This window comes from Eulemur rufifrons, chromosome 19 (assembly GCF_041146395.1).
Source record: "Eulemur rufifrons isolate Redbay chromosome 19, OSU_ERuf_1, whole genome shotgun sequence".
In the NCBI taxonomy this organism is placed as follows: Eukaryota; Metazoa; Chordata; class Mammalia; order Primates; family Lemuridae; genus Eulemur; species Eulemur rufifrons.
The window spans coordinates 57,977,331-57,993,188 of record NC_091001.1 but is presented as its reverse complement, the minus strand read 5'-3'; the positions used below and the strand labels follow the sequence as shown (position 1 = coordinate 57,993,188).

At 35.9% G+C, this 15,858-nt stretch overlaps 1 protein-coding gene across 1 annotated transcript in view; it reads left to right on the top strand.

Annotated features, from left to right (window-relative positions):
• Window positions 1–15,858, top strand: part of ALMS1 (ALMS1 centrosome and basal body associated protein) — a 169,892-nt gene that overhangs the window by 28,163 nt on the left and 125,871 nt on the right. Inside the window, exons 3-7 of the mRNA XM_069494170.1 lie at window positions 1,202–1,397; window positions 4,478–4,595; window positions 5,293–5,768; window positions 7,317–7,435; window positions 12,550–12,640. Of these exons, the coding sequence (XP_069350271.1) occupies window positions 1,202–1,397; window positions 4,478–4,595; window positions 5,293–5,768; window positions 7,317–7,435; window positions 12,550–12,640 (1,000 nt within the window). The remainder of the gene's footprint in view (window positions 1–1,201; window positions 1,398–4,477; window positions 4,596–5,292; window positions 5,769–7,316; window positions 7,436–12,549; window positions 12,641–15,858) is intronic.

Below are 15,858 nucleotides of genomic sequence, written 5' to 3'. Positions count from 1 at the left end.
TAATTTAGTGCTCATGCCTAATCAAATTATTTAGAAATGAAAATACAAGAATACTTTCATAGCATGATAGGAAGAATATACTTAGTTATTAACTATTAATATCAAATTTAAAAGGAAAATGCCTTTAACACTGGCCACTATCAGTATTTAATTCAACTTTAATTCAGCATTGCTGTTTAGTATGTTCTGTGGATTGGTGCCAGTCCGTGAATTATTTGTTACTGGTCTGTCCAGAGGGAAGTACAGAAATTGAGAGGAAGTGTTTGGAAACTTTGTTAGCAGTTTGACAGTAATTTTGTATTTTTTTTAGAACTACAAATCAAACATTTGGGCTTGTGTTTTGTATTTTGGGTTTATATAACTTTTTAATTTAATTTTTCTAATTATTTTTACTGGTTTCAAAAATAAGGCTGGGTGTGGTGGCTCACACCACACCTGTAATCTTAGCACTTTGGGAGGCTGAGGAGGGAGGGTCATTTGGGGCCAGGAGTTCGAGGTTACAATGAGCTATGATCAGGCTACTACACTCCAGCCTAGGTGTCAGAGCGAGGCACTGTCTCTAAAAAAAAAAAAAAAAAAAAAAAAAAATTAGCTTACTTATTAATTTTATTAACATTTTAATAAAGTATGATGAATTGGAATTAGGAAAAATTGGTCCTTCCCCATAGATTGAGAAGCATTGCTCTGAATCATGCCACTAATGTAAGAGTAAATATTTGAAAGAGACAAATTCATCACTATGCATGGATGATATGATAATGTTATATACTAAGAAAAGCCAGGGTCCTTTAGAAATTAGTATAGCTAATAAAAATTCAGTAAAGTGGTCACATGTAGAGAGTACAGTAACTTTAGGTTTAGAATTTTTTTTTCAGTTTTATTATGATCATGTTGTAAAATTTTATCATATAGAACCAAATCTATTGATTTAATTATGAGAACAAACTATTAAGAAATATAGCAGAAATACCAGTGATTCTTCAACACTCTAAAAGATGAGTAGTAATGGTAAGAGGTCTAAAATATAGTTAATATTGTGAGAAACATAGAAAGAACAACTTTACATTTTCCAAACTTTAATAAGAATGTCATTAAATAGGAAGCTATATGCTACATGAGTGAATATTTTAATCTAAATGTTAATATGGATTGTAACTCAGTTAATGACTTAGCATGTTTTCCTTTAAAATTATTGTTTCAGAGAATAGAATCTTGGCACTGTCTTCCTCAAGAAATGGACTCTTCCCTAACCTTGGCTACACCTCAGACCGAGTTTAGTGCAACAGCGGAAGGGACTGAAGTGACAGACTTCCCCTCTGTGGAGGAGGGTGTATTGACCCAATCAGAAAATCAAGTAAAGGAACCCAACAGAGATCTCTTATGTTCTCCATTGTTAGGTAATGCCTCCTTATTTTTAACTAGTAGTAATACCTCATATTTGTAAAACAGTTTTTGGGGACTGCAAGTCCTGTAACTAAATACTTTTTGAGTTGAGAAGCTCTGTAGAACCACACTCAAAGGGATTGGCTTATTTCTGGTTTTTCACACTGGCCAGCTGGTCTAGTTATATTAAATGTGCCCCTTATTTTATCATGATCTATTGCTCATAGAAGGCAGAAAAGTGATAACTTCCTCTCTAGTGGGTGTGCCTTCTCAGTCCTGAATTTGCAGAGTTATTTTTCAGATAAATAAATGTTATTCTTTCAGCAGTGGAGACTCCAAGATCCCTAGAAAACAAACAAAAAACAAATGTTCACATTTACCTCATTTGATTCTCAGAATTAATTAAAGCATATGTTATTATCCCCAGCTTTTACATCAAAAAATTGAGGTAAAGTGGTTGAGTGAGGTCAATCTTAACTGCTTTCCTGTTTAGTGTAGAACTGATTTGTTAGCTCTTTACAAAAGATAAACTTTAAGTACTTTTCAAATCATCAAGGGATTCAATCATGAAGATGGTTTTACAGTTTTGTAGAGAAGCAAATTAATTCACAGGTTCTTTTCAAACATAAGCCATTGCTATCCAAATCAAGATATTAGTGCCAATGTATTCTATGATGTGGATTCTTAAAGTCAATTTTAGGTCCACATTTTAAGAAAGATGTTAACAAAATTAAAGTATCTTTGTGGGAGGAGATAATTAGGATAGTAAATGAAAGAGAAAATCTTGCTATGATGAGATATTTGAAGGGCTGCCATGCTAAAGAGGAAGCAACTTATTTCTTATTCATTCATTTAGGTAATAAATATCTAAGTACCTACTATGTGTTTGGTGCTGGGGATATAGATGAAAGCTACCTCCTCTTCTGGGAAGACAATCCAGTAAACAGAAAATAACAGTACCATGGAATGAGTATGGTCTAGAGCAAGAGTCTGCAAACTACAACGTACAGGCCAAAGCTTGGTTTTTGCATTTTTAAAGAATTGTAAAAACAAACAAAAGAAATATATGCAACAGTCTATATATGACCAACAAAACCTAAAACATTTGCCATCTGGCCCTTTACAAAGAATCTTTGCTAACTCCTAGTCTAGAGGTTAAAATGAATATACAACTTACAGAGAGGCTGTTTTTCAACTTGATCTAAGAAACAGCTTTCTAATAGAGCCATTTAATAGTGGAAAAGCCTATATAACAACAAGTGGTGAGCTTTATGTCACTGCAAAATGTCAAGCAAAATTCTGTAGTAGAACGATTTCAGCACTGGGTAAGAGACTGTAAGATGTGACCTCTAAAGTGTTTTCTAATGTAAAATTTTATAACTCTAGCTTCTCACCTACTATAGGTAAAGTAGAACATTTTAAATTATTGGAGCAAATCCAATAATTTAGAGAAAATTCCATCATTGCTGTCTTATGCATAAGTACTGTCATTGTGGTATTTAGGCTCTCACCAATGGCAAATGTCATTGATGATGACTGGTGCCAGAATGGTTAGATACCTCAGAAAAGAGGGATCCAAGCCATTAACAGCTGTCCAAATGTGAGGACATAAGAAGCAGTTGAAAGTTGTAAGAAAAAGGCATTGCCAGTAAGATATAAAGTCTTCCCACTATGCAATTGCATGCATATCCATCCTCTACAGCATCCCCAACCTTTTTGGCACCAGGGACCAGTTTCATGGAAGACAGTTTTTCCACGGACCGGGGCTGGTTGCGGGAGACTTTGGGGGGTGGCGCTGGGCTCAGGCAGTGATGTGTGGCCCCGTACCTAGGGGATTGGGGACCGCAGCTCTACAGTTTTGGCTTGCTCCTTTAGCAGATACATTTTCCCATTTATTAATACCTGGTCTAACTCTCCAATTGCACTTTGAAATATTCTTAAATATTTAAGGAGATGCCAAAATGCTGTTTGCTTATTACTTACTATTCTTTAGTTATACCTAAATAGTTATTTCAGAGAATAAGGATTTCTGTAGGTTCCTGCACCTGGTTAGGGATAACTCTAATTTTTTTTAGAAAAGACTCTCAGATTCTTTAAATACTCAGTCTATAGTTAATTGGAAATAGCAAATTTGCCATATTGGCCCATGGGTTCCCCTTGTAGCATTAGCCTTAGTGTATTTGGGGACTGTTAAAAACTCTTCATGATTCTCAGTGGGTGAAGAACTATTATGAAGATTTAAGACTGATTCTCTAAGCTGAGGCCAAAGAGGAACCATACCAATTTTTCCTTGAGGGTAACGGTTATCTATCAGTTTCTCATTTTTAATTCATTCAATAAATGAATCTATTTCAAGTACCTACTAAATATAGCAGGTACTTTGCTAGGAATTGAGGATATAACTGTTAATAAAGCAGACATGGAGTTGACAATTTAGATGGGAAGCAGATAGACCAAAGATTAAAACAAGAGTGTGATGAATAATGATAGGTAAGGTGTGCAGGGTATGTGAGAGCAGCAGGTGAAAGGCAGAAGATACCGTAGAGAGCTTCGTGAACCCTTGGTTTGTAGTAATTTCAGGGGGAACAGTAATTTCAGTGAGAAAGTGGAGTCCTCACTTTCTACACAGTATTATAGGCATTTTGAAATCAAGAAACTATACTCTATCAATCAGTATTACAGTCATATTGAAAAAGCAATTTAGTTTTAGCCAAACATCACCCATCAAGTTAAATTAATTTTAAATATAATGCTGGTTTCCATTTATGTGATGAATTAAAAAAAAATAAATAAATATATTGCTGTTGATTTTATGATAATTTTTGTTTCTATTAGTATTTTTCCTCACTTAAAGTATAATAATACCTATCCTTCAAGGTTGTCATGAGAATTTAAATGAAATATTGTATGTTAAGTGCCTGGACCTCAGGCTCTCAGTAATTGGTAACTGCTACTGCTGCTGTTATATTATTATTCTAATGCTTGTACATACTTCCAGATGGCAACTTGTTTAGGTGCTTTAAAATATTACTTGAGTAAGCTAACTAATCGATTTTCAGCATTACTCAGCATTTGTATATTTGCAACTTTACAGTCATACAAGATAGCTTTGCTTCTCCTGATTTGCCTTTGCTGACTTGTCCAACACAAGACCAAGAGTTTGGGTCTGACTCCTTATTTCACCAAAGTGAACTAGGCTTTGCACCTCTGAGGTAGGATGATTTATTTATTTGCATGTAACCTTTCTGCTCTTCCTTTTCTTATTCTAAGTTGTTAGTAATATTAGTGACTTCAGGCTAATGTGGGACTTTGGGGTGAGGATTAGATGTTCTTGGCACATGCTCTGAAGGTAATAAGGCCCTAAATTAAGACTTGATACCGTTTTGCTATATATTACTTTCTAATTACTTTTATGAAAAGTGATCTGTACTTATTAGATCATCAACCAATGACTGAGTTACTATTGTATTTTGGGAGTAGATAATTTCTTTAGAGGTTTTCAAGAGCATAACGAATGACTAGCAAAACAATTAATGCAGGTTAAATGAATATTAAATCATTGTAGGTGATAAACTAAACATTTAAAATAGTAAAGTTTAAAAGACTATTTTGAATTTTTCATTTAAAGAATCATTTTTTTTTTGGCATTATGAAAATCAGATTCTGTGTCTGTTGTTTTAGGAGAAGCCTGAGATAATTATCAGGGTCATAGGGTGGTAGTTCACCTTCTGGTTAAAAATTTGCTTTGTTCAGTCATTAGCCACCTTAAAGTAATTTGAAATTAGGAGAACTTTCTTTTTCAACACACTTTTCAAATAAACTTGATTTCAGTGACATATCAGTTTTATGTTTTTGTGTTAGTACTAAATGTTTTTAATGTGTTATATATTTTTAATTGTATATTTTCAGGGGACTTCCTGATAGATCTGAAGACACTGAATGGCTTTCTCGACCATCGGAAGTTAGTGAAGCTTTATTCCAGGCTACCTCAGAAGCAACTTCAGACTTAACTAACAGTTGCTTTAGTGTATCTCAGCACACACTTACAGGTAGCACAGCTGTTGGGTCTCAGCGCTCTTTTTTACCCTCTGAACAAGGGAATAATGAAGAGGCTATTTCATCTGGTACCGTTGATGAACTGAAAACCGCCAAAGTCTCTGATAGTTATGGTGCTCCTTGTTCATATATGTCATGGAAGACACAAAAAGATACACAGCAGCCAGAAATCAATTTAACCAATAAAGATGAAGTTTCGGTTTCAACTTCATCTGATATAACTGATGAAAACATAGATACTAAAAGAAGCAGCAATTTTGATGCTTCTTGTTCATATGCACAGTACTGGACACAGGGAGTTTTACAGCAGGGAGAAACATATTTAACCAGCAAGGACCATGATTCTTCTTCCGATTTATCTGACACAATTGATAAAAATAAAATTCCCCAGGAAAGTAACAATTTTAGTGTTCTCTTTTCCTGTGTGCCATGGAACAACGAGGAAACTCCACACCATCCAGAAACATGTGTAATCAGTAAGGACCGTGTTTCTTTTCCAGACGAAGTTGCTCCTCATCATGGTAATAAAACGTCATATTCTTTCTTGCGATGTTTGTTAGAAAGAAGAGGAAAAGGGGTTCCCTCGACATCTGATAGTCATTATTTTGAGAGTGTTTGTTTAAAGGCTCCAGCTGAGAACGAGTTGAAACAGATGGATTCTTTGGAGAGTTGTGAAAAAGATGAAGGTCTGCTGGAGGAATTATCTCAATACTTTGAACAAACAGAGACTAAACACAATTTAGTATCTTCAGAGGTGCAACCCAGATCCTCACAAATGCAGTATATTGGGAATGTTGTAGTTCCTGATAATTCTGTAAAAGTTTCAGAAGCACATATACTCTCCAGGGGACAGGATACCTCTAAGATGGAGCCCTCTGCTGGTCCTCTTCAGACTGTCAAATCCCATTTGGATGAGACATCAGAACAACTGTATTTTCAAGAGGAAGGAAAACAAAAGGCAACTTCTGTTTTTGGTGAGAAAAATGTTGATGCTACTGAAAATGTAGCTTTTGAGGCTGTTATTGCCTCTATTGAGCCTTCCAAGAAAGAGGGTACAGTAAATGAAATCCAAACTGACATCAATAAATCTTTAACAGATGACAGCCAAGAGAGAGAACCAAAAAATTCAGATCTTTCCCTGTTAAATTATAATGATGAAAACTCTTTCTTTGATAAGCTTAAGCATCCACGCTATCAATCTACTCCTGGGGTATTTGAGCCAGAAACTTCAAAACCATTGTTGCATAAAAAAGATGATGATGATAGCTCCCTATACCAGCATCCAAATTTAAAATCACCCCCTAATGCTCCTCAGGAAATGTTCATTAAGCCACCTCCTGTTATTCCAGAGCTTAAGTCATCTGCTTCTTTAAGTGAAAAATCTTACAACCAGGCTGTTGGTCTTGGCAAAACACAGTCAGCCTTATTTCAGTATGATATAAACAGTGAACCATTTCTTCCCATTGGGAAGATAAAGTCTATTTCTGCTCTTGACCTTGCAGAGAAGGTAGGATCTTCAAATATGAATTATTACACGAAAGTATCAACTTCAGATTCTTTGGTTTTACAAGATTTAAAGCAGCCAACCTTTGAAGAAGTTGCAGATTCCTCAAACTATAATTTGGGTAAGGATGTTAACTCTAGTAATGCCATTGAAGGTCCACCTACAGCTGTAGGAAGCAGCTCTTCAGCAAACTTGGTAGCATATGATGCAGAATCACAAGGTGCTTTACCACCGACCAGTGATGCATCAATTGCATTCGGCCAAGAGACATTGCTGAAAGCTGATATAGGCCAAGGTGAAATTCCTTGGCCTGTGGGAGCTGAGTCTGGTTTTACTATATATTCAATTATGCAAAATGACTCCTATTTTGTAGAGGGCCTGCAGGGGAAGACTGAGTCTGACATCATTACTCCGGATGCTGCTGCTGAACGCTCTAGCCTTTATGAAAATGCTGTTGTGTACGGTGAGAGAGTTGCTGAACTACAAACAAAGGTGAGACACAATAAAATGATGGCTGTAGGAAACATGGTCTTTTCCAGTATTGTTTTAGGAAATGTATTTGTTTTTATTTTACTTTTTACTATTTCCCAGACACATGACCAATGTGACTTGACTGGTGAGTACATTGAGCTAGCAGCTTTAGAAAATTTGCTTGATGATCTAGAGATGTGTGACATCTCCCTGCACTGGCAGCCTACTTTACAAATACCATCTGAAAAGGAGAGCAATTTTGAAAAGCCTGTAAGTTTTTCTGTTTGACATTTCTTATGGATGGGGAAAGGAATGTTTTAGCCAGAAAATGGTAATGAGAGTAAAGGGCCCATTTATATCCTCTAATACCAACTTGTGACTTGTAACTTGGTCTCCATCTGATATTTGAGAATATGCTCCATTAATCTGTTAAAGATTGGCATAAAAGAAATATTTATGTTTTATAGACCATAAGACTTAGTTCTGTGGTGTCTTGGAAAAGACCATCCTTTAGAGCTGTCAGACCTTTTATCTTGAGGCAGCCTAATTCTTCCCAACTGTGCCAGCAAGAGTCTTTGTGATAGTGTTAAGATTAGACTCGTTCATGGGGACATTCAAATGATTGTGCTTTTTTACTCCTCTGGTTTTCAATGTTCAAGCCTTGGAATAGGCCTCGGGATATTCAAGTGTTTCTATTTAGCAGATCTTGAAAGATTTGACTTCAGATGTTTGCCCAAGAAGAATATAAAGTACATAATATCCAAACTGGCTAGGGTCCCCAAAAGGAACTAACAACCCCCTTCCCAAATGAGCAACAAACTCATGTCTTTATACATTCTCTCCCTCTCTCATTATTATCATTGTGTGTGTGTGTACTAGAAAATGGTAATTCTGGGTATTATAAAAATTCTGTGTCAACCTTTCTTTTGTACAAGGCTTTATTTGCCTGGATCCTTGGATCCCTTAGCTGTAATGTTCCTCTGGACCCATTGAATACGTCCTCTTTGTCTAAAACTGTCAGTTCCAAGGTGGGCCCCAGTTCCTTGTAATATATCCTCATATCCTGTTAGTCATTAAATATAGTTAGATAATATAGGTGATGTGCTTAATGTTACTTCTCTTTTCCTGTTTTCCTGTGTATAAGATTGGTATGTCATTGTAAAGCTACTAGTTTGGGTTACAACCATATTTAGATCTTTAGGTTCAGACAGTTGATAAGAGAAAATGAAATTTTTCTTTTATTTATAATTTGTTGAATTTATGAAAAAAAAATTTTTAACATAGAGAACCATTAGGTTAGTTTTATTTTTTTCAATATTCTAAAGGAGGCATTGTTTACTTCTAATTTTAATCTGATAACAATGTGGATTAAAATGAGAGTTAACACTCCGTTGTCAAATACTATGCTATGAGGTATACATATATACATCAATTTATTTAGTCCTACAATCAGTCCTAGCAAGTAGAATCATTGAAGATCATTATCATCATCATTTTACAATTGATTCTTAGAGAATTAATGGACTTGCTCATGCTTGGTCAGCAAATAGGGGAATCAGTGTTTGAAACTAACCTTATTTGTGTACTTAAATACTCTATCATAAACTGCTTCCCTGTTTAGTCTTGGTGAAACCAAGATCAAGATTTTACATTATTTTGGCAAGGGTGAAGGTTTTGAAGGCCATTGCTTGAAGTCAGTTTCAATAAGAACGAGAAACAAAATATCAATTTTTAAAGAGTTCTAATTTTTAAATACTACTTTTGTGACTTACATCAACTTTTCATGCAGATAAAATATATTCTAAAAATGAAGATACATATTCAGTTAATGTGCCAAGATTAACTTTGACCACTATTCCAAATTTTATCTGCCCTTAAATGTAGCCTTAAGTATGTTCTTTCAATCTAGGGAAGATGCCGTTCCCTGTGTTGTCCTTCACTCTTAGCTATGTTCTGTGGTCTAGGAGTTATTTAATGTCAATATGAGAGAAATAAGGAGCCAGAAATAGTAGTCATTTTTCTGCATGGCTTGCTCTCAGAGGACTTGCCTACTCCTTGGTTTCTTCCTTATTCTCTTCACCTGTGTCACAGAAGAGTCATTCATATTTACTTGGCTCACTTTTATATCTATCTACCCATCATTTTTCTAGATGATTATTTGGTTATGCACTAATGTCTGATGCAGCTTGGAGCTGTGAAAAGAGCATAGAGATTTGGAGTCAAAGTCCAGTTCAGCGCCGGTGCGGTGGCTCACGCCTGTAATCCTAGCACTCTGGGAGGCCGAGGCGGGTGGATCGCTCAAGGTCAGGAGTTGGAGACCAGCCTGAGCAAGAGCGAGACCCTGTCTCTACTAAAAAAAATAGAAAGAAATTATCTGGCCAACTAAAAAATATATATAGAAAAAATTAGCCGGGCATGGTGGCACATGCCTGTAGTCCCAGCTACTCGGGAGGCTGAGGCGGTAGGATCGCTTAAGCCCAGGAGTTTGAGGTTGCTGTGAGCTAGGCTGACGCCATGGCACTCACTCTAGCCTGGGCAACAAAGCGAGACTCTGTCTCAAAAAAAAAAAAAAAAAAAAGTCCAGTTCAGTTACTTTGTTAGCCTTGTGCCTTGAGCAAATGACTTTGGATGAACACTTTCCTCATCTCTATAAAAAATAAGAATGGTAATAATCAACCTCATACATTTTTATATGAAGTGAGGTAAGGTATAGCACTTATATAGTGCCTAGCTATTAGTTCCCTTCACCTTACTGAAGCTAGACTCTTATGGGTGGTTTCCTACTTTCTATCATTATTTTGTTTTTCTTTCTTTCTCCTTGTTCTTGGTAGCAGCATATAATATTATTCTAGTACCCCTTATTTTGACCATTTACCTCTAACAATTATTTAAGGTTTAAGCCTTAGATTTCTCATTCCCCTACCCCACACCTAGTTTCCTGTCAAGGCTTAAGTGTTAATTGCTGTGTGGAGGATTATCACTTCTGTTTCTAGATCCTAATGTTTGTCCTTATGGTATCTTGCATGAAGTTTTCTTATTAACATTGTTGTCACCTCACATTGAACTTGCCTATATCAAAATAACTCATGTTTGTCCTAAAATCAGACTGAATTGTAGATTTCCTGAGTTCTTAGAGAAATGTTAGCATTTTTCTAGTTTTTTAGTTATCTTTGACTCTTCATTATTGATGAAAAAAATTGGAGATAAACTAATCTTGATTTTTTTTTCTCTTGGTTCCTCCCATTTTCAATTAGTAATGAAGCTCTGCCAAACTCTGAAATATTTCTCATCATTTTCATTCTACATTTCCTTCATATTACCTACTCTAAAAGTTCTATATTTTGAAGCTTTGATATAATGAAATTTTATTAAAGTCAAGATTGTAATAGAAGCTTTTTCCTTTCTATATTTAGAAACCGTGGGGGAAAATTGCTATTAAACACACATACTTTCTCTCACAAGTATCTTTTTATATATTAATATTATATACAGTCATGTACCATATAACAATATTTTAGTCAATGATGGACCACATATACAATGGTTGTCCCATAGATTATATTATAATGTATTTTTACTGTACCTTTTCTGTGTTTAGATATACAAATACTTACCACTGTGTTACAATACAGTATTTAGTACAGTCACGTGTTGTACAGGTTTGTAGCCTAGGAGCAATAGGCCATATCGCCTAGGTATGTAGTAGTTTCTACCATCTAGATTTGTGTAAGTACACTCTATGATGTTTGCACAATGACAAAATTGCCTAACACATTTCTCAGAACATATTCATGTTGTTAAGCAACACATGACTGTGCATATGTGTGTGTGTGTGTGTGTGTGTGTGTATATATATAAAAAAATGAGCTATACTTCAAAAAAGTCTCCTTCAGGAGTGAGGTAATTGGAAACTAAGAACTTTGTGCTATATGTAGAACAGAGCCTCTTAGCAGTGTTATCATTTGGGTTGGATAATTCTTTGTCATTGGGGGGTGTCCTGTGTATTTTAGGATGTTTTGCAGCATCTCAGGCCTCTATTCACTAGATGCCAGTAGCATCCCCTTCTCTCACAAGTTTTGACAGTGAAAAATGTCTCTAAGACATTGCCAAATGTCCCTTGGGGGGGGTACAAAATTTTCCCCAGTTGAAAACCACTGGTCTAGAGAAACCTGTATGAGTAGTGGACATAGAACAACCATTTCTACACCCTGTCAGCTTCCTAAGAATGTTTATTACTAAACAATGAACACTGATAAAAGAGGATAGAAAAATTCATGCTTGTGTGCATTTTTAGACTCCTTCCTGAGAGGGTATGACTAGAATAATCTTTTTAGGGAAATAAACCTGAAAGTGGTACATTTTTATATGACAGTATGCTGTGAATTTGGTAAACAGTTGTGCATGTTTATGTATTAATGTCACCAATAATAAATAGTTTTAATTTATTTTCTAGCAAAGACTTGTTGGGATCTGATGAAACATTAGGAACTTCTTTTTTAGCAATTAACATTTACTTCACTATCAATTTATAGTCTCCACTACTGTTGACCCAAGAAGTTTGAGGACTTATGTTTTTTGGTAACTGATCACAGTTATAGTGCTTAGATACTCTTATTTTTCTTCTAAACATTTGTGAGTTTCTAGAATATTCCTGTTTTCTTTTTCCTTCTTACTCTTTCGTCCCCACAGCACGCTGCACAACCTAAAAATAAATAAATAAATAAATAAATAAAATCCTTGAGCTTGTCTAGAGTAATATACCATAGTTCAAATCCTACAGTGATCATATGGAGCAAACTTCCAAGTAACCGAACACTTCTAGGCCTACTATCTGTAATATTCTATATAAGTAGATTTCTAAACCCTCAAAATGATTTATAGAGTGTTCTCAGAGTTGGCCAAACAAGATATGACCTGCATATGAATTCAGGAGGGTTGAGAATATGATCTTAAGTAACTAGTATAACTGCTCGGTATTCATTTTTATGAAAATTAGTGTCTTTTTGTTAGCAGGTGAATTATGAAATTAATATAATCTTATATTCTTCATTTCTTTTCTCTTTTCATAGGCAGGTCGTTCTCATCTGGGTGTTAATCGGCCTTTTTCTTTAATGCCTTCATTTGTTCCTCATGAGCCAACCAGAGGGTCGGAATATCACTCTTCAACTCTTAGAATGTTAAGGGTATCTCCTGATGCTCCGCCAAAGACTCTCCAACATTTAACAGGTATGTAGAAAAAGGAGGTATTAAATGTCCTCCTTATGGCTATCTTGTGAAAAATAGCTTGCTGTGTCTATCAGTTTTTCTTATTTTTTGAACTCTTACAGTAATGTTAATACTTTTAAATAGATATGTTTATAAACCATATCTTAGTCTGTTTGGACTACTATCATATTACAAAAATATCTTAATAACTTAAGTGTGGCTTATAAACAACAGAAATTTATTTCTCACATTTCTGGAGGCTGTGAATTGTAAGATCAAGGTGCTGGCAGATTCAGTGGCTCATGAGGGCCTATTCCTCATAGATTACAACTTCTTGTGTCCTCACATGGTGGAAGGGGCAAGAGATCTCTCTGGGGTCTTTGTTATAATTGGCACTAATCCCAAATATGAGGGTTTATATTAGGGATTCCCAAATATGATCCAATTACCTCCCAAAAGCCCTAACTCCTAGTACTATCACCTTGGGGGTTAGGATTTCAACATATAAATTTTGGAGGGACATAAACATTCAGACAATAGCTAATACTCTGGTCTTTTATTAGGTGAATCATTTGATTTTTCACTGCATTCTACATGACAGTGTTTAGAACTGAATGTATGGAAGAGTCCGATATTAGAGTCAGTTTGTTTCTTTATTCTTTTGAGTGACTTGAAAGGAAAAAGAAATTGAGCTCAAGAGGACAAGAGTGGATGCAAATAAATTTGTAGAGAGGAAAGTAAGAGAAATCAATTTTGAGGTAGAAAGCAAGATTATCTGCCAAGGGAGGTGGGTAGTCATGGAAGTAGTTTCGGGGTTTTGAGGAGAGTGCTTTGGGAAAGACTTAGAATTTTGTTGAAGTGAATATAGAATGGAGCTGACCAAGGACAAGTAAAAGGATTGGCAGTTAATTCTGAGAAGTCAGCTTAGGTTGGAGCTAATGATTTTATAACTTTGTCAGCCTGTATAGACTCCCTGATTTTTTCCTACTAAAATTCAGGAAAGGAGAAGATGAATACAGTATTGATCGTTGGTTGAGGGGTTTATTGTATGGATGTGGTGGAAGGGTAGCAGTGGAAGGGAATCAGTGAGAGAAGGGTTGATCAGCTATTGGTTTCAGCACACATAGGAAAGAAGAAGCCAGAACAGTTGTTAGTCGGGAGAAAACAAAAAGACCAGAGATTTATTTAAGAAGTTGACTAGATGAGGTGGGAATAAATTACTGAGAGAGCTAGAAGAATGGATAATTTTGGTCAGATTTAGTTGATTAAAACGAGGATCAGTTTGAAGGGTGATTAGATCTGTTAAATACCCCTGGGATTGGATAGAAGTTGAATAAAGATTACTGGAGTAAAGATTTTGAAACTTGTTGATTAGGTTGGTGAACTATGTGTAAATCTTTTCTTATTGATAGAGGATGTTAGGGAGAACCTATGAACTAGACCTTGAAGTCTTAAAAAAAAAAAAATGAATGAGAGTTACTGGGAGTTACAAGAAGAAAATAATAGATGGGAGATGATACACAAAATTGTGTGGCCTAAACTTCAAAAAGGAGGTCTTGCTTGTTTGTATGTTTTTTTGTTTGTTTGAGGAAGATGGAAAGTAGTGGTAAGGCAATCGTTGTGAGAAATAAATTTCAACTTCAGTCTCTCTTCTTTTCTGGGGCCCATGGTATATGGGAGAAGGCTGCACAGGCCTTTCCTGTCAAGGGGAAAACCAAGGGTTTTTTAAGGTAAAAAGATGGACATTATTTTATGAATAATTTGAGAAAAGTTGTTTATTAAATAGCAGTATGGTTTCAGAGAGCACAGAGGAAAGGTTGGGAGGGGAAGAATAAATAATGGGAGGAATCTAGGTGAGAAAACACAGAGTAGTAACAGTATGAGAGGACAGGAGACTGATAATACTTGCCTTTTGTCTAGACCAGGGATTTCACTGATGAGCATAATTGAAAAGACTGGCCTCAAACATCCTAATTTTATCAGAAGTAATTTGGATGTCAGCACTGTCTGAGTGTTCTAGCTCATATCTGGTCTGGTCTCAGAGATGAGATAAAGATTACCATAGGATTTGAGAAGGGCTTTGTATTAGTCATGGCTCTCCAGAGAGATAGAACAAATAGGATACACATACACACACGTTTACACAGATAGGTAGACAGATAGACGTGATGAGATTTAGGAGGGGAATTGGCTCACATGATTATGGAGGCTGAGAAGTCCCATGATAGGCTATGTGCAAGCTGGAGAACCAAGGACGCCAATAGCATGGCTCAGTCCAAGTCTGAAGACCTGAGAACCAGGGAAGCCAATGGTGTAACTCTAGCCTGAGGCCAAAGGCCTGAAAACCTGGTGGGCTTCTGGTACAAGTCCTGGAGTCCAAAGGCCAGAGAACCTGGAGTTCTGATGTCTAAGGGCAGGAGAAGAAGGGTTTCCCAACTCCAGAAGAGAAAGAGAGCAAATATTTACTTTTCTTCTGCCTTTTTATTCTGTCTAGGCCCTCAGCTGATTGACTGGTACCCAACCACATTGAGTGAGGGTGGATCTTCCTTAGTCCACTGATTCAGATGCCAATCTCATCCAGAAACATCCTCCACAGACATACCCAGAAATAATGCTTTTCCTGGGGATCCCTTAATCAAGTCGATACCTAAAATTAACCGTCACAGACATCATATCTAAAAATGTCTCTTTGTAGCTCTCTTTTACGAATTATAGCATGATTTGGTAAAGAATTCTCAGATTGCAATCTACTCATTCCCCCAATTACATCCTTTGAAATTGTCTTGCAGTTCTTGGATATTCTGTTGTACTGTTTTATTTTTTTCATTTTTTTTTTTTTTTTTTTTTTTTTATCTCTTACTATTTCAGTTTGGGAAGTTTGTATTGACCTATCTTAAAGCTCACTGATTCTTTCCCTGGCCATATCCAGTCTACTGATGAGCCCATCAAAGGCATCCTTTATTCTGGTATATTGTTTTGGATTTTTATCACTTCCTTTTGATTCTTTCTTAGAGTTTCCATCCCTCTGCTTACATTACTCATCTGACTTGCATGTTGTCTACTTTTGCCATTAGAGCTCTTAGCATATTAATCATAGTTATTTTAAATCCTTGATCTGATAATTCCAAAGTCTCTGTCATATGTGAATCTGCTTCTGTTGCTTGCTTTATGTCTTCAGACTGTTTTTTACTGTTCAGCATGCCTTGTAATTTTCTTTTGAACACTGGACTGATTTTATT